At 41.5% G+C, this 23,903-nt stretch overlaps 1 protein-coding gene across 1 annotated transcript in view; it reads left to right on the top strand.

The window, feature by feature from the left end:
- Positions 1-15,434, top strand: part of ankrd52a (ankyrin repeat domain 52a) — a 64,731-nt gene extending 49,297 nt beyond the window's left edge. Inside the window, exon 28 of the mRNA XM_061790189.1 lies at positions 5,689-15,434. Coding sequence (XP_061646173.1) covers positions 5,689-5,960 — 272 coding nt within the window. The 3' untranslated portion in view covers positions 5,961-15,434. The remainder of the gene's footprint in view (positions 1-5,688) is intronic.
- The last annotated feature ends 8,469 nt before the right edge of the window (positions 15,435-23,903 follow it).

Here is a 23,903-nt window from a genome sequence, read left to right as displayed (position 1 = left end):
AAACCCTCCATTTTTGCTGAATTCAAACAATTCTGCTAGGAATGCAGCCCTTTGGGGGCCACATGCCAAAGCAGACTGTAGGCCGGTCCCGAGCCCTGATAAATGCAGAGGGTTGCGTCAGGAAGGGAATCCGGCTTATAACTTTGCCAAACAAATATGAGTGTTCATCCAAAGATTCAGCTAGTGTGGGTCAAAGATGGAGAGGTGGAAAGCAGGTTCTTTGGCAGAAAGAGAAGGGGAAAACATAGAGCCTAGAACTTAATGTGGGGACTTTGAATGTTGGGACTATGACAGGAAAATCTCGGGAGTTGGTTGACATGATGATTAGGAGAAAGGCTGATATATTGTGTGTCCAGGAGAGCAGGTGGAAAGGCAGTAAGACTAGACGTTTAAAATTATTTTTCCATGGTGTAGCTAGGAAGAGAAATGGAGTAGAAGTTATTTTAAAGGAAGAGTTAGCTAATGCCAAGATCAGACTACAGGATTTTAGCCCCGATATTGGCCCGATTAGCTATCGCAGCTGATTTCCTAGATCGGGCCCGACATATTTTGTTGGGAACACCAAAATCTCTTGTAGTGTGACATAATCCACGACCAACGATTTGGCCCTACGACGCCAAACAGAAAAATCTAGCATGTTAGATTTTTTTGGGATATCTTCCGTGTAGTGTAAAATATCAACGACAACTCTCTGACAGCGCACCGCTACGTCGACCAATAGAATTGCGTATTGTGATCAGCGCATTGCCTCCCATCCTTGCCGTTGTCAACATACTTGCACGCCGTTAACATTAATTCACGCGCACAAACCAATTTTTACCAAAGCTTTACAGCATGATTCGACAGAACGCCAGCTTGTTTATGTACAACCGTTTATGCTAGCACTAGCTTGCTAGGCTACATAACATTTTGTTGCCTGCTTGCGAACCATATCGTATTAAAAGTATGTGAACATACCTCAAGCAATACTTGAAAGAACGTCCTCTCCTGACCACCGGTGATAACCACCACACGTTTTTCCTCATTTTGTTCTTTTGTCACCCGACACAATACATTCGCGCGGCACATTGTTGTTGTTTTCTCCATGATAACAAGGGTATCTGGTCGCGTTGACCGGTCACACGTTTTCTGGTTCCGCCTCTCCGACAGTGTTTGATTTGATAAGATAAAGCCCTGTGATCATAAAAGATGAGATACGGTGATATCGGAATAAGTGTCGTGTAGTGTTGCCTCTGTTTGAACGAGATACGGGAAGATTTCATGGCAGTAGTGCAATCGGGAAAGACCAAATTTGTCTTGTAGGCTGATCCAGGCATAAGAATGTCTTGGAGGCTGTCAGATCGAGTGATGAGGCTGAAACTTGAAATTGAGGGTGTTATGTATAATGTGATTAGTGGCTATCCCCCACAGGTAGGATGTGATCGAGAGGTGAAAGAGAAATTCTGGAAGGAGCTAGACAAAGTAGTTCTGAGCATCCCAGACAGAGAAAGAGTCGTGATTGGTGCAGAATGTAATGGACATGTTGGTGAAGGAAAAAGGGGTGATGAAGAAGTGATTGGTAAGTTTGGCATCCAGGAGGGACAGATTGTGGTAGACTGCAAAAAGGATGGAAATGGCTGTCGTGAACACTTTATTCCCAAAAAAAAGGAGGAACATAGGGTCACCTACAAGAGCGGAGGTAGTAGCACGCAGGTAGATTACATCTTGTGCAGACGATGTGATCTGAAGGAGGTTACAGACTGTAAGGTAGAGGTAGGGGAGATAGTGGATAGACAGCATAGGATCGTGTTGTGTGAAATTACTTTGATGGTGGGGAGGAAGATTAAGAAGACAAAGGCAGTGCAGAGAACCATGTGGCGGAAGCTGAGAAAGGAGTATTGTGTAGCTTTTCGAGAAGATGTGAGACAGACTCTCGGTGGACAGGAGGAGCTTCGTCTGGACCATTACAGCCAAGGTGATCAGGGAGACAGGCAGGAGAGTACTTTGTGTATCTTCTGGTTGAAAGAGGAGAAGATTTGGTGGTGGAACCTCAAAGTACAGGAGATCATACAAGGAAAGAGGTTCGCTAAGAAGAAGTGGGACACTGAGAGGACTGAGGAGAGGCGAAAGGAATACATTGCGATGCGACGTAGGGCAAAGGTAGAGGTGGCAAAGGCCAAACAAGAGGATGACATGTATGCCAGGTTGGATACTAAAGAAGGAGAAAAAGATCTATACAGGTTGGTCAGACAGAGAAATAGAGAAAGTAAGGATGTGCAGGAGGTTAGGGTGATTAAGGATACAGATGGAAATGTGTTGGCTGGTGCCAGTAGTGTGTTGGATAGATGGAAAGAATACTTTGAGGAGTTGATGAATGAGGATAATGAGAGCGAAGGAAGAGTAGAAGAGGCAAGTGTGGTGAACCAAAAAGTGGCAAATATTAGCAAGGGGGAATTTAGAAAGGCACTAAATAAGATGAAAAATGGAAGGCAGTTGGTCCTGATGACATACCTGTAGAGGTATGGAAGCATCTAAGAGAGGTGGTTGTGGAGTTTTTGACCAGGTTGTTCAACAGAATTCTAGCGAGTGAGAAGATTCCTGAGCAATGGAGGAAAAGTATAATGGTGCCCCTTTTTAAGAACAGCGCTGTGAGAACTATCGAGGAATAAAGTTGATGAGCCACACAATGAATTTATGGGAAAGAGTAGTGAAGGCTGGACTCAGGACAGAAGTGAGTATTTGTGAGCAACAGTATGGTTTCATACCTAGAAAGAGTACCACAGATGCATATTTGCCTTGAGGGTGTTGATGGAGAGGTACAGAGAAGGTCAGAAGGAGCTAAATTGTGTCTTTGTAGATCTAGAGAAAGCCTATGACAGAGTACCTAGAGCGGAACTGTGGTACTGCATGCGGACGTCTGGAGTGGCGGAGAGATATGTTAAAATAGTACAGGACGTGTGAGGGCAGCAGAACAGCGGTGAGGTGTGCTGTTAGTGTGACAGAGGAGTTTAAGGTGAAGGTGGGACTGCATCAGGAATCAGCCCTGGGTCCCTTCCTGCTTGCGGTGGTGATGGAAAGACTGACAGATGAGCTTAGACTGGAATACCCATGGACCATGATGTTTGTAGATGACATTGTGATCTGCAGTGGAAGCAGGGAGTAGGTGGAGGAACAGTTGGAAAGATGGAGGCATGCACTGGAAAGGAGAAGAATGAATGTTAGCCAAAGTAAGACACAATATATGTGCATAAATGAGAGGGGTGGAGGGGGAATAGTGAGGCTACAGGGAGAAGAGATAATGAGGGTGGATGACTTTAAATACTTGGGGTCAACAGTCCAGAGCAATGGTGAGTGTTGTAAGGAAGTGAAGAAACGGGTCCAAGCAGGTTGGAACAGATGGAGACTGGTGTCAAGTGTGTCATGTGACAGAACAGTCTCTGCTAGGATGTAGGGGAAAGTTTATAAGACAGTGGTGAGGCCAGCCATGATGTACGGGTTAGAGACAGTGGCACTGAAGAGACAAAAGGAAGCAGAGCTGGAGGTGGCGGAAATGAAAAGGTTGAGGTTCTCTCTAGGAGTGACCAGGTTGGATAGGATTAGTAATGAGCTCATCAGAGGGACAGCCAAGGTTAGAGAGAGCAGACTTACATGGTTTGGAGTCCAGAGGAGCGAGAGTGAGTCTCTTGATTGGATGATAAAGATGGAGGTGCCATTCAAGAGAGCTCAAGGAAGACCAAAGATGAGGTTGATAGAGGTAGTGAGGGTAGACATGAGGGCAGTTGGTTTTAGAGAGGAGGATGCAGGAGATAAGCTTACATGGAAAAGGATGACACGCTGTGGCGACTTCTTACAGGACAAGTTGAAAGGGAAAGAAGAGGAAATAATTCTCAAAGGAAGAGTGGGCCAAAATATCTCCACAGAAATGTTAAAGACTCATTGCCTGTCATAGAAAACGCTTGAATTCAGTTGTTGCTGCTGAGGATGGCCCAACCAGTTATTTGGTTTAGAGGGCAATCACTTTTTCATACAGGGCCAGGTAACTGAATTTTTTATTTTTTTATTTTTCGTCCTTAATAAAGGAAATCACCATTTTAAAAAGTTCACTTGGGTTATATTTGTCTATTTACATTTGTTCGATGATCTTCAACAAAGTGGGAAAATAATGAAAAAATATAAGAATTTCAGAAAGGGGCCAGTACTTTTTCACGGCACTGTGCAAGGCAAGGCACTGAAGATCCAGGTGAGGAAAGACAAACCTGTGGGAGCCATCCACACCAAGAGGTGCCGCCGCCGCCCACAGCCACAGAGGATGTAGCTGCAAAGACCACTATGACCTGTGAAGGCTGGGCTGGACTTCCAACATTGTGCAGAGCCCCCCTGTCCCAAGGGCCACGGGGAAACTACTAGCTAAACAGAATAAATGACTCTTGAGCCTCCTTTTAAAAGCATAAACAGACTCTGTGGTAGTGATACCCTCTGGCAGGCTATTCCAAAGGTGCGGGCCATAGTGGCTGAATGCAGCCTCTCTGTAAGTTTTTGTTATAGCTGTTGAAATAATTAAAAGGACAGGAAACATGCGAGTGTATCTGGAAGTGTTTCTTCTTCTTCAGTTTCTTCAGAATCTTTTTGTGTGTGGTCTGCTGTGTTGAGATTCTCGGAGCACACCACACACATGACGACGACCAAAACTGTTGAATGCCCAATTTTTTTATCTTTATATGTAGTGTCTGTAGCAGATGTAGCGTATATTAGTTGAATAAAAATATAATTAATTTAGGAGAAAAGAATAAGCTGGAAGCGACGCCTGCGTTACTTCCGGTTTAGCGTAATTTTAAATTACAGCATTATAAATCAAGCTATTTTATCTAGTAAAGGGGAACCATGTCACTTTTAGATGTATAAAACTTCAGGACAAAGTGAATACAAAACTTTTCTCCTCAGTCTCATAATTTGGAGGTTGCTACGTGAATTAGATAAGAGTTCTAGACGACCAGAGATTTTTGTTTTTTCAAACCCAAACACACACAACTGTGCAGATGGTGAATTTTATAGAAAATTGAATGATCAAACCTGGGGAATCTACAGTGATGCTGCTTGGTCTGGAGTTTTTTTGGGGTCACAGTGCCATCGGGCGAGAGCGTGTCCGTTACACAGACATCAAACATCTTGTACCAGGCCTTAGTAATTCGATTGCTGTATTTAGCGACTTTTTCCAACACTTATAGCGACTAATTATTTTTTATTAAGTGAAATAAAAAAACGAGTGGAATGATTTTCATCGTTTTGCGTAAAACTAGAAGGAAGCCCGGTTGAAGACAGTGGCGCGGATCATTGCCAAGGACATGGTGGCAAAATTCACAACAGGTGTTTTATCAGTGGATGGATCAATGCATTTCCTGGTTCAATTAGAATTGATATTTAAATAGTCCTCTTCATAATGCTGTTCACATTTTGACATCATTATACCAAAAAAACAACAAATAATTGATCAACAGCACTTTGCCATTGCAATATTCTGTCTATTAATATAATAAACTACAACATGAAACTTTTCATTTCTTTGTGAGCAACAAAGGATCAAATCACAATTGCATTGGGGAAAATTGATGAAAATCAGATTTTTGTGGAGGGAAAACTGTTTATGCACACCTCTACTTTCCAAGGTTGTCGTTGGACAACGACGTCATGTGACTTTTTCTCATCCACTAGGCCACACCCCAGCTCTGGCGTGTGCCCCCAACAAAGACGTGGCTGACTGCCTGGCTCTGATCCTCTCCACCATGAAGCCTTTCCCCCAGCTTGACCCTTCCTCCTGCTCTTGCTCCTCCCCTGGCGTCTCCCCCTCGCCAGGCCTCAACTTGCTCAAGCACTGCGGCATCACGGCCGCCTGCGCCCCCCTGCCCAGCAACGGCCTCCACAACGGCTACGTCAAAGACCGCCACGGCGCACCCGTGGGCCTGGACGGCTGTCTGTCCGAGTGAGGGGTGTTGCCGCCAGGCTCAGTCATGCTGCTGTCACCGTCATCTACCACCAGGGGGTGTCTCCCTTTAACGTGGCCAAGAGGACCAGGAGAGCACCCGCCTATATCTATTTTGTGTATGTATGTATGTATGTGTGTCTGTATGTGCGTGAGTGTTTGGTCTTCTCTTGAGGTGCAGTCAAACCTAATATGCAATTAGAAGCCCATTCCTCCATCCCAGAGTAGTGCTTACTACGTAGAGGCTTGTTGCTCTACAAGGCCACTCCGATCAAGTGTGACATCCAAACTAACGCAATCTGGCCACACGCAAGTCATTTTAACCCTTTAAAAGCATCAGTTACGTAACAGCACTGGAACAAGTCTCACCGCCATATCGTTGAGTGAAGTCATATCACACTGGTGACCTTGTAGAGGAACTCGCAACCCTCCCAAAAGAACGATCAAAGAGTTTCCTTTCGAGATGTTTTGCTTTTTTTGTAACTTAGCCTAGATTAGTTTTTTTATTTTAGTGAAGGAACCACACAAGGGAAAAAATCAAATTAGCTGAAAAGTGCAATGCTTGTGGACTACAGTACAATCTGAAAAGGGTCACAAAGATTCTGTGGTGTACTTTTAAAACGTACGGCTCCTAACTTTTGGCATTGAAAGATAATTAGGTGATGCTGCTGAATACGTAAGCACGCCTCCTTGCAAAGGCGCACCACGCCGGCTTCGGCCCTGAATGCCGACGCTGACATTTTAAAGAACTGTTTGTTAGGCTAGAATGTTTCTAAGCATATGTTATGACCAAAGTTGATCAACACTACTATGGCTATAAAATTATTTATTTGAGATGAACTGTACTGTACAGAGAGAGACAATAGATCTTGATATACCTCGTCAACTCGTTTAGCAGCTGCTTCATCTTTGCCCAGGGTCCGTAGGTCTGACGTTCTTTTTTTTGTAGGTCGAGAGAACTACTGTAGGATGTAGTGAAGTGACCAAGGCCTTGTTGATTTCCGAGATGAAGGCTTTACAAGTAATATCTGCCAACAACACCTCATCAGAGCGTCATATATCTGAGCACATAAATGAACAAGCCATTTCAATTTCGTTCCCATCTCTTGAACAGTGTTTGTGCAAAGTTTTCAGAGTCAGCGTGGTCTACGCGATAGTTCTGTGTGACGTTTAGGCCTTTTCTTTTTCGTGTGTGTGTGTTTGCACGTGCGTCTCCATCAGTGTTGAAGGATTATTTCTTGACCTCGTCTTAATAGTTTCTATCTCTTGGTGGTCATCACTTTGAAGCGTTTTGTCTGCTTATTTTACTGCGTCCATCATTATTATTATTATTTGGCAACTTATGAGCAATATTTTTCTTTTGGCCTTTTTGTTTGTTATATTGAATAGACAATCACTGTCACAAGGGCTTTTGTTTCCCTGGAATGGGTTTGGTTTTCATTTTGGTCTTACCCGGTGACGGATGACCTGAAGACAAAACGAATGGCTCTGCATGTTTTGGGCATTTTAAACCGTCTGTGTCAACACAAATGCACTGGATTGCCTTTGACGGGGTCTCATCAAATGCCTTTTTCGACCCATGCCTTCCATCATTTCAGTTGGACTGTAACGTGGCAAAAGTATTATGAGCCTTTGCATCCCTGAGACTTACAATCTCGCCTTCCTCCCGTTTGATAGCACGAACCACAGTCAGTAGATGACAATATTTAAAAAAGAGAGAAAAAACGTGTTCCAGAAAAGGGAGAGGTATATTTTCTCAGCCATTACGTGTTGTTGAGTAGGAATCGCATTTGACTAAATTTCCTTGATCGACTGTGGCAAAATGAAGGTCAAAATCAATTTTTAAATAATATTTTAAGGGTGAGGGGAGAATCTCTTGGAATGTTCTGAACTCCCATGCCCATGTGTAGCGTAGCTTGCAATTGTTGTTGTCATGTTCTTCGGAGAGCAGGCAGCACTAGTTGCGACTGAATGAACACCGCCTCTTGGTTGCCGCCAAATAGTGCACGCCGTTTAGCCTCGTTTGCTTCAAGAGTCGTTTAAGCAACAAACAATTCCACACAACTATTATGCCCATCCCCAGTGCAGAGTTCAGGACTAGCAGAAATCCAAATATGTGCTTATTGCTGTTGTTTTTGTCTCTTCCTCCCATTTCTGGTACTAAACATACTAAATGCATACTAAAGATGATTGTATCGCCTGTTGTCTTTCAATTTGTTATGTAGTTCATCTGCTGGCCGTGATAACTTTACCCAGCATCTACTGCTAGTGAAGTGGCACAATTGCACACATAAGTTGACCAGATGGGTGATGAGGACCTAGACTCGTTCGACTCTTCCCTCCCTCCCTTACTTCCTACTTATTAAAATTGACACAGCCTCCAGTCGAGAGGAGCCATTGCTAGTTTGTTGAGATGAATTTCACTTTTTATTATTCTCTTGGGTTATTAATATAAGGTACATAATTCATTTGCGATCTCAGGATCTGTGGTTGAAGCAGCAAGCAAAATTAATGAACCAATCATAATTCAGCAGGATAATTAGTATTAGATTGTTTTGTTTTTATGTGGATGGGATGTTTCATGAAATTTTATTCCCTTTTTAACCTTAATCCTACAGCACTTAATTAGTCAAGCACGCACTTTCATACATTCAGGTTCTAAGTGTGCAAAATAGAGCAGATGTAATGTATGTACTTATGTTTACATGCATGTGTGTTGCTGCTGAATTACAGGAATTGTCGGCTAGTCGTCGACTTTGTGCATTGCATTGATTAGCAAATGGTGTCTCCGACCACTCGGGGCGCTGTCCACTGGCCGCTACCTTTTTGATCTCATTTGTGTGCGTGTGTGTGTGTGTGTGTGTGAGAGAGAGAGAGAGAAAGAGAGAACAAGAGAGGATTATAGAGTGGCTGCGACTTCCAGCCCAATCTGCTAGCCCGAGACATTTGGAGTCAAGTGCAGCGACTCGGCACACACCACGAGTGGGCTCCTTAGAAACACCACACACACTGGCAATTTGTAGGTGCTCATCCGTTCTGGCAGGGATGATGTTTTTTCATTTTTCTCTATTGATGTCCAAATGTGACCAGGTAACGGAGCCTTTTCCTCCCTGCAAGTATACAGTCTTTTAGTTTGGGACATAGTTTTCTTATACATGCTTTGTATGTGTGTGTGTATGATAGTAATAACCGAGTGTTGTGCATGTTGATATACAGGAAATATGTGGATGGTCCATTTGTAGCAATAGCGTGAGTGTGAGATTGAGTGCAACACAAACGTTGCTATCCGTTTAGGCCAAGTCCATGGATGCCAATGGTAGATTTAAAATACAAATGCGGGCTTCGACGCATTCCCAGCTATTGCCAAAACCTGCGTACAGCGTCAATTCAATTATGCATTCATTCAGTCTGACCATCCAATCTGAGCCATGACTGAAAAGACTGTCCGGTCGGGGTCTTTCTTCCCCCTCAAGCAGAACAATTTGAAGTAGTGGAGAATACCCGGTAGCATGTACTGTAAACCTCTTGTTATAGTGTTTCTTGTCATCTACCTTGCTTTGAGTTTGTTTGTTGGCTAATTGTTATTTCCATCCATTTTTACTGCAGCCAACGGGGGTATTTGGGTCAATTTGACATCCATTTCATTGAGAATGCCTTATCAACTGGGAAAAAATAAAATAAAACAAAGGTCTACAACAGAATATGGTTGACAAAAATGCACCTAAGCAACACCCATTTAGTGCCATAGAAACCTTTATTTGCCTTTAGATGTAAATCACATTGGTCAGTAACTTATTCCCTAATAGACAGAATTATTACTACAATTATAATCTTTGGACTTGAATGTCTTTGTACCATTTAGGACTACAGTATGACAACTATTTGCATGGGATTATGTATTTGGATAGACCACAAGTACTCTGTCAGTAGGGTTTTATAATTGGACAGCATAATTTTGGTATTGGCAAACCAATCCCGTGTTAGTGTGTTTGTTTAACAAGGTGTGTGTGGTTGTGTGTGAGTGTGTACGTGCGGCAGAACTTATTTGGTGATGTCATAAAAATGGAGGGAAAAAGCATGGTATTTTCAAAATTTATTTACCTCTCTGGTTGTCTTGGTTCTTACTTGAAGCAATTCTGATATATATATATTTAAAAAAAAAAAAAAAGGCAAATTTCAATTCAACTGATCCACTGTTGAGCCTTTTGCCTTACAAGCGATAAAAAACAAAGAAAATGATTTAGATCCCTGGCAATACCTGACACATTGCATCGCCTGTATGAGGTTACAGACAGGACAGCTAAAATTACATGTTGGCCTTCAGGTGTCAAGAAGCACACAAATCTGTCACGGTAGCACATAGCTGAAGGTTGCCATGGTGCAGAGATTGTCCCAAGAGGAGGATACTGCCATATTTGCCACTGTGAAATAATGGAGTCAGAATTCACTTGTAAACAATCAACTTGGGCTTCTACGGAGTGGCCATTGGGAGTTCAAAGCAGTGTGCCTCACATTATTCACACAGAAATGAAATAAAACAATAATGATTTTATTAATAATAAATAAATTACTTTTTAAAAAAATTGTGCAGCTATGCGAATAGTCCATCTCCATGAGTTGTGTAATTCTGCTTAACCTAGGCTAAATCGGAAATGTATATTGACAGAATTGTCACTAGCTTGCGTTCCCTACCTTCACCAAGTCGTTCACTGCTGCACCTTCTCATATTTTTTTTATTGGACCTGCAGTTTTAGGAAGGTCGCTATTTCATTTTATTACCTCTTGTCCAGTCAAAAATGTTCTCTCCCCTGCCCAAACACTTGGTCATTAGCCACGATGCTACATTCCCTTCCTCTCCCTATTAGTAGGACCTGTGTACTATCAAGCACAGCGGTGGCACGGTGCCTTTTATTTGTTACTACCGAAAGGTACGGTCTTCCATTTATATTTCCCGGAAGCCTTATACAATGGGGGGGGGGGGGGGGGAATGAAATTTCACTGAATACACTGGACTGCAGTCCAAGGCTCATCCAACCCCCGCAGTTCATCCTTTGCCATTTGATCCTTTTGGTTTTAGTTTTAGCCACTCTGCGTTAATGAGGCTGGTCTAAATTGAACATTTGCGACAGTTTTTTGCGGGCACATCGAGCATGTAAATGAATTGGGATCAAACTGTATGAAAGCACAAATCCAAAAAAGGCACCACAAAGCTCTGTTCACCTTCCCAAAACCTTGTTTGAAGGAGCCTCAAGGACACAGGCTTTTACTACCTTGACCCTGGGGATGTTGTAGCAAAACAAATACATCTTTAAGAAATGAAATATAAGAATAAGGTCTTGATAAAACTACCTTCCAACGTAAAAGAATAGCATCACCCACACCCATCAGTGTTTCTGTTACACTGATGGTCGATGACGGTGAACAGTCCTGCGAATCGGTGCCTCCCAAGCTTGACTGTCATTAACACAAACTGTAGAAAGACCACCGTGTGGATTGAGCTGCTTCGGAGTGTTCTTGACCATTCGGTATCCATTGGCGACGTGCGGCTTCGCAACACGCTTCGCGAAGCAGAATCAGATTCTTTTTTTGTTTTTGTTTGGAAACTGATTGTTGATTTGTGTGTCATTTAGGCTAGACTGAGTACACGTAGAGTTGCAGTAGTAGCCAGTGTGCTGTGTTAATAACCGTGTGAATCGTACTCTAGAAGTGACGTAACGTGTCGTCTTAACTGAGGCATGAATCTTCTTAAGCTGACCTCGTTTGGAAATAGACAAAAGATAAAAGTGCAATCGCCTTTTATTTGTCATTGTTTCCTCCAATGATTATTTAATGTTTTTAAGTTGAACACCAAAAGTCACTCAGCTGTAGCAAATAAAGGGTTTCCTCTTGTTTGTGTTCAGAGCGGTGGCGTTTGACTGTTGAGTGTGTGTGCTATTCCGTTCTTAAAACTGTGATCCAGCTTGGACGAGCCGCTTGTTTTGAGGAAGCACCGTGCACAAGTTGGCTGGTAGATAAATGGTGTGTGTGTGTGTGTGTGTGTGTGTGTGAGTGTGAGTGTGAGTGTGAGTGACCTCTGGGATCACACTATTGTACTTGGGAATCTTTTATTGCTCCATTTCTGGTTTCTATCTGGTAGACGTTCCTTTGCATGTGTAGATGTATATGCATCCTTCTCCTTGAATGAAACATTTCTCCAAGAAAAAAAACTAAAGGAAAAAGTGTTTAGTCCTGCTGTCTGTGATATAGGCGGATAAAAGGAGTATTGAAAATGCCTTATATTTGTGTTAATGTTGAGCATTAAGGGTTCCTGTGTGTTTCTCCCTTTTCAGTGTGTAGCCTAAAGCTTGTACAGTCCGAGTCCTCTGAGATTTCTATCTACTGTATAGCCTACTGTACGCGTTTCCACGCTTTGTTACTTGGAGTTAATTGTCGTTTTTATTTTTTCGGAGATACATTCCCCTCGAAAGTGCCGTTTGTTTTCACCAGCAGAGGAGCAGTGTCTTTTGGGGGAAATGAGGAAGGAACAATTTGCTCGCGTTCGTTCATTGTTGAACCGACAATGAAAACTCGGGCTGGATTTACACTGCACACTGTTAGTGTGACGCAGTTCTGACGGTTTCAGTTTCTTTCCCTGAGTTTTTGTGTGTGTTCACATGCATTTTTTCCCAGGTGTTCAGTAAATGTAACCATAGTATTGGATATGGGTTAGATCAATCGGTTACAGGCATAAATCTGAATTGGCCACTTAAAACACCTGCAATGTAAATCCAGCCTGATAGAAATAAGGCTGCGAGGATTTCTTTTATCTTTTTATTTTATTTTTTTGCCTAGCACCTTTTTACTGCGTGATGTAAGTCACCTCACCGTGCTTGATTACTCTAAAGCAGAGCCATATTGGAGAAGTTGTCCCTTAGGAGCCCTCTTGAATGTGTTACGAGGAATAGCCTACTGTAGGAAAGGATGTATACTTGCATGTCCTGTGACATTTTAGGAGTGATTGTCCGTCTTTGTTTCGTTTATTCATTTTGTTTAGCCACTGTAGATCTTGCCACTTCATTGATGCTCACAAGCTATTAACAATCCTCACAACTGGACTTGAAGCAGGCGTCGATCTGCTGCTGAGGCAGCCTTAAGTCTAAAAAGAAACAGGTAGAAAATAGCTTGCCTGTTTTAACATGGAGTGGCTTATCTTGGTACATACAAGGGAGCCCTTATCAGGAGTGGAAGAACTCTGAATCAGGGCATGTGATGAGTTACAATCAGCTAATTTCACAATGCACCTTCACATAGAAGAATTGTACACACAAAAAAAGTTGGCACGTCCACCCAACATTCCAAAGTTTGACTCCATATTCCGCTGTCCTGTCCGTCTGAATAGGCTTGTTAGTTTTTTGCTTTACGGGTGAATGAAGTGGGCTCATGCGTGTGCTTGTGTGCCTGCGTCAATGACAGGGTTCCCTAGTTAGCCTGATTACCTCATTTACAAAATCTGCAAATCTACTTGTTCTACTGTGCGCTAAAGGAGTCAATGCCATCACCAGCAGCAAGACCTGTGATGACAACAGGACCAACCGTGTTGAAATTAGAAAATTAGAAACTGGGATAAACTCTTTAAAATAAGGTTTGTTTGGTTTGTATTTCTTTTAACGCTGAGTGAATTGGCACAGCAGCTCATCACATCAAGTCCAACACCTCCAGATTTTTCCCAAAACCCCAAATTTGTTGAGGGTCTGCGGCTGATTGAGTCGTTTTTTTTTTATTGCTTTTTTCCACCGCCGGTCAGAATGTTATCATGAACCCCTCAGTCTGCAATCTCACTGTTCAACTGTCAGTTGATTAATTCAGATACTAGTGAAAAGTGCACACAACAAAACCCGCTGCAGCACTGCTGTTCTCAGTAAGCAATGTCGAATGAAACATTGGGGAAAAAATTACATTTTCAAGGAAAACGTTCCTTGGTGTTTTCCAAACTGGGATTGTTCATTGAAAAAAAATTTAAAACCTTCAATCATTTTTATTTGACTCACAAAAAGTATTTGGCTGGATTTTTGTTTTTCAATGAATAGGTCGGAAATGCCAAATAGAGATCCATGCTTTTCATTTGATAGCCAAGATCGAAAGATAACAAGACCAAATTTGACATCCATCTCATGAGAAAGCACCTTAGAACACAAATGGTTTTCCTTTAAGCGCTCAAGCAGTGTATCTATAGCATTGATTTAACTTTGATGTACTTTCAGTGCAACTGAATGGAAACTTCAGATTTGCTCGGCACGTACTTTTAGAGTTCTCTTCCAAACCAGACATATAACTGACTCGGTGAGATGAGCTGCCGTAATACAAGTCCGCTGGCCACCTGGTGGATTTAAGCGAACATTTGCGTTTGCAACACTTACTGTTCTCCGTAGCATTTCTCCTACCTCCTTGTTTTTGCAGCTTTCAGTACAGTTTGTCTCCACCTTGTTCTGACTAGAATAGCTTGCCAGTATTGGAATAAAAACAGATTTTATCGTAAGCAATGGTAGTTAAAAAGAATCGAGTGCTTGGTTGTGTTTGTATGTGTCAATGTCTGGGGGGGGAAATTATTAGAAGCATTTATACGACTAAACACAACTGGAATGTGAAGCCAGACAATGTTACAATGCAGATTATGATGATAGTCCCCTTTAACATTTACGTGGCGCACAGCTGAGTCATCTTGAAGAAAAAACAGTAACCACGTATTGGCTTTTATTTCCACCTCTAAATCACATTTTTGCCTCCAGCTGTAACTGTACCTTCATTCTGGAACAGTGTTGATTACCCTGGAGTGTGACAATATCAAAGGTTGTCACAAGGACAATTGAAGGATGGATTTGTGATTCGGCGCCAGAGGTGAGACTTTGAGCGTCCTCTGTGACGTTTGCCTTATGAATCCATCCGTCCACTCCACGTTCTAGCAGAAACCATATTGTGTTTGGTAGGCATCCTGTATCTGCGCCCATTTCCAAAACTTTGCTTTCAGTTTGACGGCAAGGGGTGTACAGGACAAGGTTTGAGGTTAAATCCCCTCCCCAAAATCCGCCTAGCTTCCAACCTAATGCATCCGCTCCCATTGTAGGACAGGACCGATCCGCCCCCACCCATCTCCCCCACCCTCATCCAGCCCGCTGCCTCACCTCAACCTTTAACCAGTTCATATTTAGTTTATTCGACAATGCAATCCTGAAAGCACTTTGCCTTGTTATTCCTTTATGTGAACATGTGAATGATGATTTGTTACAAAAGAAAAAAATGTTGAATATGTAAATGATCATTCACTGTTTTGGAAAAACCTGCATTTGTCTTTCTGACATTAAAAGAAAAAAAGAACAATTTAGTGACATTGAAACCTATGAATCTATTTTATAAAATGTTTGCTGCAGCCAATTGGTCTTGTCATTCAGTATTGTGGCTTAGGGTTGTTTGTGTTGAATAAAGTGCTATTGCTAAATATTTACTCAGTCTGCTGTCTTCTTTTTGACTATTGAGTTATATAATACATCACTAGCATGTACATACAGATACAACGTGATGCTAGATTATGTATTACTTGAGTCCTCTAGATTCTATGTTATGGCGCTTGTGTTGCGATGACTTACAAGTTTCATTTGTTCCCTGACCAAGCTCGTAACTCAGTTTACTCATCAAATCAATACTTCCATTGAAATAAACTAAAATGGCATTTACACTGTGGCAAAAAAAGTATTTAGTCAGCCACCAATTGTCCAAGTTCTCCCATTTAAAAAGATGAGAGAAGCCTGTAATTTTCATCATAGGTATACCTCACCTGTGAGAGACAAAATGAGGGGAAAAAAATCAGGAAAATCACGTCTGATTTGTAAAGATTTTATTAGCAAATTATGGTGGAAAATAAGTATTTGGTCAATAACAAAAGTTCATCTCAATACTTTTTATATACCCTTTACCCGTTTTCTCTAAGTCTTCATAAGGTTTTCACATATTGTTGCTGGTATTTTGGCCTATTCCTCCATGCAGATCTCTAGAGCAGTGATGTTTTGGGGCTGTCGCTGGGCAACACAGACTTTCAACTCCCTCCAAATATTTTCTATGGGGTTGAGATCTGGAGACTGGCTAGGCCACTCCTTCGTTGCCCGGGCGATGTGTTTGGGATCATTGTCATGCTGAAAGACCCAGCCACGTTTCATCCTCAATGGCCTTGCTGATGGAAGGAGGTTTTCACTCAAAATCTCACGATACATGGCCCCATTCATTCTTTCCTTTACACGGATCAGTCGTCCTGGTCCCTTTTCAAAAAAACACCCCCAAAGCATGTTTCCACCCCCCATGCTTCACAGTAGGTATGGTGTTCTTTGGATGCAACTCAGCATTGTTTCTCCTCCAAACACGACAAGATGAGTTTTTACCAAAAAGTTCTATTTTGGTTTCATCTGACATATGACATTCTCCCAATCCTCTTCTGGATCATCCAAATGCTGTCTAGCAAACTTCAGACGGGCATGGACATGTACTGGCTCTAGGGAGATTATCAGCGGTCTTGTATGTCTTCCATTTTCTAGTAATTGCTCCCACAGTTGATTTCTTCACACAAACCTGCTTACCTTTTCCAGATTCAGTCTTCCCAGCCTAGTGCAGATCTACAATTTTGTTTCTGGTGTCCTTTGACAGCTCTTTGGTCTTGGCCATAATGGAATTTGGAGTGTGACTGTTTGAGGTTGTGGACAGGTGTCCTTTATACTGATGAGTTCAAACAGGTGCCATTAATACAGATAACGAGGGTAGGACAGAGGAGCCTATTAAAGAAGTAGTTCCAGCTCTGTGAGAGCCAGAAATCTCACTTGTTTGTAGTTGACCAACTACTTATTTACCATAATTTGCTAATAAATGTGATTTCCTGGATTTTTTTTTTTTCTCTCATTTTGTCTCTCATAGGTGAGGTATACCTATGATGAATTACAGGTCTCTCTCATCTTTTTAAGTGGGAGAACTTGCACAATTGGTGGCTGACTAAATACTTTTTTGCCACACTGTATATGTTCCCCCCAAATCCCCCCCAAAAATCATACAAAAATATTGTATACAAACTGAATAAAACAAAAGAGAATATAAAGAAATAACGCTGGTTTTTATGAGTATAATTGCTATACATACTGTAGCATTCATGTGTTGGAGGTGTACCTTAAGGGGTTTGGCCAAGTGAGTGACATTAGGTGCTAGTCGGGTTGCCCAGTTTGTCTGCGTGTGAGTGTTTGGGTGTCAGTTGTGGCTGACAGCAGCTCCTTATGAGTGTTCTCATTTTGTATGTGTGCGTTTGAAAACTGCTGAAAGTGCATCGGAGTCAGACTGGTTGCCCACATGTTAGGGTATTACAGTATCGTAATTGCTCATTCCCACCCCCACTTCACTTCAATGAAACTCGCTTGGAACTCAAATTGCGGCTCTCAACACACAGCATAATTTCGACCAAGTGACAGCTCCAAAAACTCGTAACTTAGGGCACTCGGAGATCAAGATACCAATGCATTTGTTTCGAGAATAAGTTCACAATAGAGGTGACTTTAAACAGGATACTTTCAGTTTCTGAGTACTACAACGCATCAAACATCTAAATATTATATTTACTGTATATGGTCAGATTTATAGTGGTTTTACATAGGAACAGGTTGTAACCACTTATGTAGACAATTAGATTTTGTTGTTGTTTTTACTTCCACTTTCTCTTACACAGAGGTGGGTCGTAACGAGCTACATTTACTTCCTTTTATTTACTCAAGTAACATTTTCGATAAACTGTACTTGTCAGAGTACTTTAAATGCACTCTACTTTTTACTTTTACTTGAGTATTTATGTGAAGAAGGGTCGATACTTTTACTCCTTTACAATGATCGACATCCCTTTCGCTACTTTTATTTATCCATTCATGCGTGTTCGCGTCCATTTTTAGACTCCATCTTTGACTTCCGCATAGCGTGCCCGTTGCGCCAATCGAACGGATCACTTGTGTCATTTGACTTCACCAATTAGACGACACAAGGCAGTCACATGACTGCGCACGTAGCCTTCGCGAGCCAATCAAAATGACTCATTTTGGGGGGGGAAACAGCCGCGCGAGTGTGTTTATAGACCAAAAAACAACAGCTTTGTCATGCAGCTCTTCAATTGTGACTGCCCAAACTTGGATATTTCAGCCCACTTCTAACTTGAGAAAACACCTTGCATTAAGTTGCAGATGTTTCTACTGTTGTTTTGGCAGTGGATATGGCAAAATTTAGCACTATCCCTTTGGTGTCGCACACACAATCACAAAGTCTCGTCAGCAAACGGCTTCTTCATGAAGTAATTTAAGTGAATAAAGCAAATCGTGTTTCTGTAGGGCCCAATGCATGTGTTGTTGGTTTTTTTATATATATTTTTTATTATTTGATGTTCATGCTCTGATTTTTTTTTTTTAAATAAATAAATAAGAAGTTGCTCACAAATTATTCTTGAGTAGTTTTTTTCATTGGGTACTTTCTTACTCTAACTCAAGTAAATATTTGGATGACTACATTTTACTTTTACTTGAGTCATATTCTAAAGCATATATGTCAAAATCAGGCCCTGGGGCCAAATTTGGCCCACAATGTAATTATATTTGGTCCGCAAGACCATATCAAATGTGTATTAGAGCTGGCCCGCCAGTATATAGCACATGCGCCACTAATATTACAAATCCCAGAATGCTTTGCTAGTGTGTTGGCCCATCAGTATAGACCGGCGAGCGGCCCTTCCCTTTCTGTTGCAGTCGTTAGCAACTCTGCTACCAGTCTCCTCGAGCAAATTTACACTTCCCCTTCCCAAAAATGGCCAAACAAAAGATGGAAAATGGTTAACTTCCAAGACAGGTGGGAGGCAGATTGTCTGTTCACTAAGGTAAAAGACAGACCTGTTTGTCGTGTGCGGAGGAACGTGGCTGTAGCAAAGAATCTCACATAATTGAATTGTTTTTTTTAATGCCCTTTATCAAGTCCTAGGCAGGGACTGTTAATAGTTTGAAGTTTGGATTTTTATTGAAGGACATTCTTATTTTTTGGGGTTGTTTTGTTGTTGGCCTTTGAAAATAGATTTACATAAAAAAGAAAGGTAGTTGGAGATAGATAAAGAGAAGATGGAGAGACAGAAGAATTCATGTTATCTATTTAAATACAAAACAACAAACAAATACCAGTTATCTTTTATGGAAAATTTTATTTCTCGTGTTTATAATATTAACTTTTGTTTATTCCAGATTCAGTGTTTAAGCAAAATTTAAGTTTGTTGTCATATGATAAACTTTAACGCTACATTTCTACAGAGAAGGGAAATATCCACATCGCAGTGATTTTTCATTAAATATTGAGTTTGGCCTGCGACGTTGTCCCAATTTTTAATAGACTTTAAGAGACTATAATCAAAATATTACAGAGATTTTTTTTTAAATAATATGAAAATTGTCTTTTTACTAAGATTATGGGAATAAAACCATTCATTTACTGAGTGAATGTCAAAAAGCCCACACAAACAGCAGCTGCACACATGAATTGGGTAATATCATTAAATATTTCTGGGAAAAGAATAAAGAGAATATGTCATATCCACAGGCAGCATAGTTGCCTAGTGGTTAGCATGTCCGTCTCACAGTTTGAGGTTCTGGAATTGAATCGCTGATTAGTCACAAGGCACAGGACAACCATTCATTCTGTCACTCACTGGGAACTGAACCCACACTGCCTTAAATGCAAGTCAGGCGAGTGAACCACTTCACCGTCAGTAACCTACAGTGTATGTTCAAGCATAAACCTCACTAAACAATCGCCACTCTGTATGAAATATTTTTAAAATGGAAAGAAAAAAGGAGGGCGGCACGGTGGTCGACTGGTTAGCACATCTGCCTTACAGTTCTGAGGTCCCGGGTTCAAATACGGCCTCCCTTGTGTGCAGTTTGCATGTTCTCCGAGGGCCGGGTTTTCTCTGAGTACTCCAGTTTCCTCCCACATCCCACAAACATGCATGGTAGGTTACGTGAAACCTCTAAATTGGCCGTAGGTGTGAATGTGAGAGTAAATGGTTGTTTGCCTGTTTGTGCCCTGCGATTGACTGGCAACCAGTTCAGGGTGTACCCCGCCTCTCACCCGCAGTCAGCAGGGATAGGCTCCAGCATACCTGCGACCCTACTGAGGATAAGCGGTATGAAAAATGGATGGATGGATGGAAAGAAAAAGGTGAAATTTTTTTTTTTTTAAACCTAAGTGCCATCTGTGAGCTCTTTACAAAGCTCTGCAAAACTGCCTTTGACTTGTACACAAAACCCAGCGAAACGGAATGTTGTCGCAACTGTCGGGCATTGCAAAATTCCCAACTTCATCCTCCCCCATTGTGGAAAAATGCCAGCTTTTACAGGCACAGGACGAGTGCAAGTCAAGTCACAGATACTCAGCTGACTCATCAACTGTTCCCAACCTCTTCTGGCAATAACATCAGCATGGGTGTTCCAAGGAGTGACAAATCACAGTCTTCTATCTGGCAGGACCAGTCTGGGTTTGGCCAACACAAAACACCAGCATGTCTGGTTTGTGCTAACTAAGGAGGTTTCGCTGAAATGCATCATTCCAGCTTCATGGAAACGGTTTGGAGAAGATGGGCCATAAAGGCCTGCTGGGATGAGTTGGGTGTGGAAGAACAAGCAAGCCAATCAAACACCTTTGGGATGAACAATAACGGATATTGTAGCATAGGCGGTGGACCCTCTCCTCAGGTCCAATATTTGTGACTTCTGATGTCATTAATAGACAAAAGTTCCCACAGACACACTCCAACATCTTGTAGAAAGTCTTCCCACTAGACTGGAATCAGACTAAACGTATCCTGTTTCAGTTCAATTAGTATTTCCAAAATTGTTTCTATTTGCTAAATGGCAGAATAATGAAAAGAGGGATTTTTTGGGGGGGTCATTTTTCATTACTTTAGATAAAGTCAGAAGTTTACATACAGTGAGATTACTATGCCTTTAAAGAAATTTGGGGGAGGGGGGGGGGACCCCAGATAATGATGTAATTTCTTTGAAAGCTTCTGATATGTTTATTGACAACGTTTGAGTTAATTAGAGATACCTGTAGATGTATTTGAAATAGGCACACCTGAAACACACTGCTTCTTTGTGGGACATCATGGAAAAGTCAAAAGAAATTAGACAAGATATCAGGAAGAGAATTGTGGACTTGTCTGGTTTATCCTAGGGTGCAATTTCCTGATGCCTGAAGGCGTTCATATGTTCAAACAATTATATGCGAGTATAAACACCATAGGAATGTCTAGCTATCATACCGCTGAGGAAGGAGATGCGTTCTGTGTCCCAGAGATGAACGTGCTTTGCTCTGAAATGTGCAAATCAACCTAAGGACAAATGCTGGAACAGATGCTGGCTGAAGCACATAAGTGTGTGCCATTATCCACTGTGAAACGAATAGGCCTACTGTACCAACATGGACTGAAGGGCCACTCTGCCAAGAAGAAGATATTAATCCAAAAGAAACATTGAAAAGCCAGATTACAGTTTGCAAAAGCACTCAGGACAAAGACCTTAATTTTTGGAGACATGTCCTGTGGTCTGATTAAACTTAAATTGAACTCTTTGGCCATAATGAGCATTTTACATCCATCCATTCTCAATACCGCTTATCCTGTTCAGGGTCGTGGGGTGCTGGAGCCTATCCCCGCTGAATCCGGGGCGAAAGGCAGACTACACCCTGAAATGGTTGGTCAGTTGCAGGGCACATATAGACATGGACAACCATTCACACTTACATTCACAACTGAACCCATGCCGCCCGCACGAAAGTCAGGCAAATGTACTACTACACCATCAGTGATTCAGCATTTTACATTTGGAGGAAAAAGAGGGACGCTTGCAAGCCTGAGAACACCATCCCAACTTTGAAATATGGGGGCGACAGCATCATGTTGTGGGGTTGTCATTAACTAATTTAACACTTGTTTATTTTTCAGTTTGCAAAGCTGTAGGAACCAGTGATTTTTTTCCCTTCTTTTAGGTATGACAACTGTGTAACCCAATGAAAAAGGAAACTATATGTTCTGTGCAGAGAAGTTATCAAAATGGGTATTGTAATGAAATAGATTTTTTTAATTTAACCAATTAAAAAAAGATTTACAAGTGGTAAAATAAAAAAATGTTCAGGTTAAAACTGTAAAGGTAAAAGCAAAGCTTAGAAAATGTAGCCCTCCCACACTCTGTGTGTATGTACAGTATGTGAATATATACAGTCCCCTCCAAAAGCATTGGAATGGCAAGGTCAATTCCTTTGTTTTTGTTGTATACTGAAGACATTTGGGTGTCAGATCAAAAGATTAACACAAGACAAAAGTTCAGAATTCAGGCTTTTATTTCATGGTATTTACATCTAGATGTCTGAAACAAGTCAGGACAGAGCACCTTTTGTTTGAAGCCACCAACTTTTCAAGAGAGCAAAAGTATTGGAACAGACATTATTAAATTAAAGTGAAAAAAATGTAATATTTGGTGGCATAACCCTTACTTGCAATAGATGCATCAAGCCTGTGAACCACTGACTTCACCAGACTGTTCCATTCTTCATTTGAAATGCTTTTCCAGGCCTTTACTGCAGCCTCTTTCAGTTCTTGTTTGTTTCTGGGGGTTTCTCCCTTCAGTCTCCTCTTCAGGAGGTAAAATGCATGCTCTATTGGGTTAAGGTCCAGTGATTGACTAAGACCTTCAATTTTGTTGTGTTGGCAGTGTGTTTTGGGTCATTGTCTTGTTGCATGATGAAACTTCTCCCGATTAGTTTGGATGCATTTTTCTGTAAATTGCCAGACAAAATTGTTTTGTAGACTGCAGAATTAATTCTGCTGCTACCATCATGAGTTAGATCATCAATAAAGACTAGTGACCCCGTTCCAGAAGCACCCATGCAAGCCCAAGTCATGAAATTACCTCCACCATGCTTCACAGATGAGCTTGTGTGTTTTGAATCATAAACAGATCCTTTCTTTCTCCATACTTTGGCCTTTCCATCACTTTGGTAGAGGTTAATCTTGGTCTCATCAGTCCAGAAAACTTTGTTCCAAAACTTTTGTGGCTCAGCTCTGTACTTCTTTGCAAATTCCAATCTGGCCTTCCATTTCTTTTTGCTGATGAGTGGTTTGCATCTTGTGGTATGTCCTGTATATTTCTTCGCTCAAAGTCTTCTTCGAACAGTGGATTGTGATACCTTCACCCCTGCCCTGTGGAGGTTGGCAGTGATGTCACTGACTGTTGTCTTTCTTCACAGCTCTCACAATGTTTCTGTCATCAAATGCTGTTGATGCCCTTGGCTGACCTGTTTGATGTCTGTTGCTCAGTACACCAGTAGTTTCTTTCTTTTTCAGCACATTCCAAATTGTTGTATTGGCTATGCCCAATGTTTGTGCAATAGCTCTGATCGATTTTCCCTCGTCTCTCAGCTTCAAAATTGTTTGCTTTTCTCCCATAGACATCTCTCTTGTCTTCATGTTTGCTTCACAGCAAATGCAGTTTTCACAGGTGAAACTCAAAGCCAAAACAAGCACTATCTAATGTTTAAGCAATCAATCTAAAAGGCAACACCTGAGCAACTAGAAACACCCTTCAGTCAAATGTTCCAATACTTTTGCTCACGTGAAAAGTGGGTGGGTTCAAACAAAAGACAAAGGTAAGAACATTTTTGAGTCTTTAGTATAGGAGTTTAATTAGTAGGCTGCTCTTACGTCTTTTTTAAACAAGCATATGTACTTCTACTTAGGCACAGAGTATGAGTACTTTTTCCAATTCTGGTTTATTTTATTTTTTTGTGAAATTGTCACTGTTGATTATGAACCACAGTGACATAAATAATAAATAACAATTTCCAGCGTGCGTCTGACCAACTTTTGGCA

This window comes from Phyllopteryx taeniolatus, chromosome 1, assembly GCF_024500385.1.
Source record: "Phyllopteryx taeniolatus isolate TA_2022b chromosome 1, UOR_Ptae_1.2, whole genome shotgun sequence".
NCBI classification, from domain to species: domain Eukaryota; kingdom Metazoa; phylum Chordata; class Actinopteri; order Syngnathiformes; family Syngnathidae; genus Phyllopteryx; species Phyllopteryx taeniolatus.
This window is presented reverse-complemented; position numbering and strand designations above follow the sequence as displayed.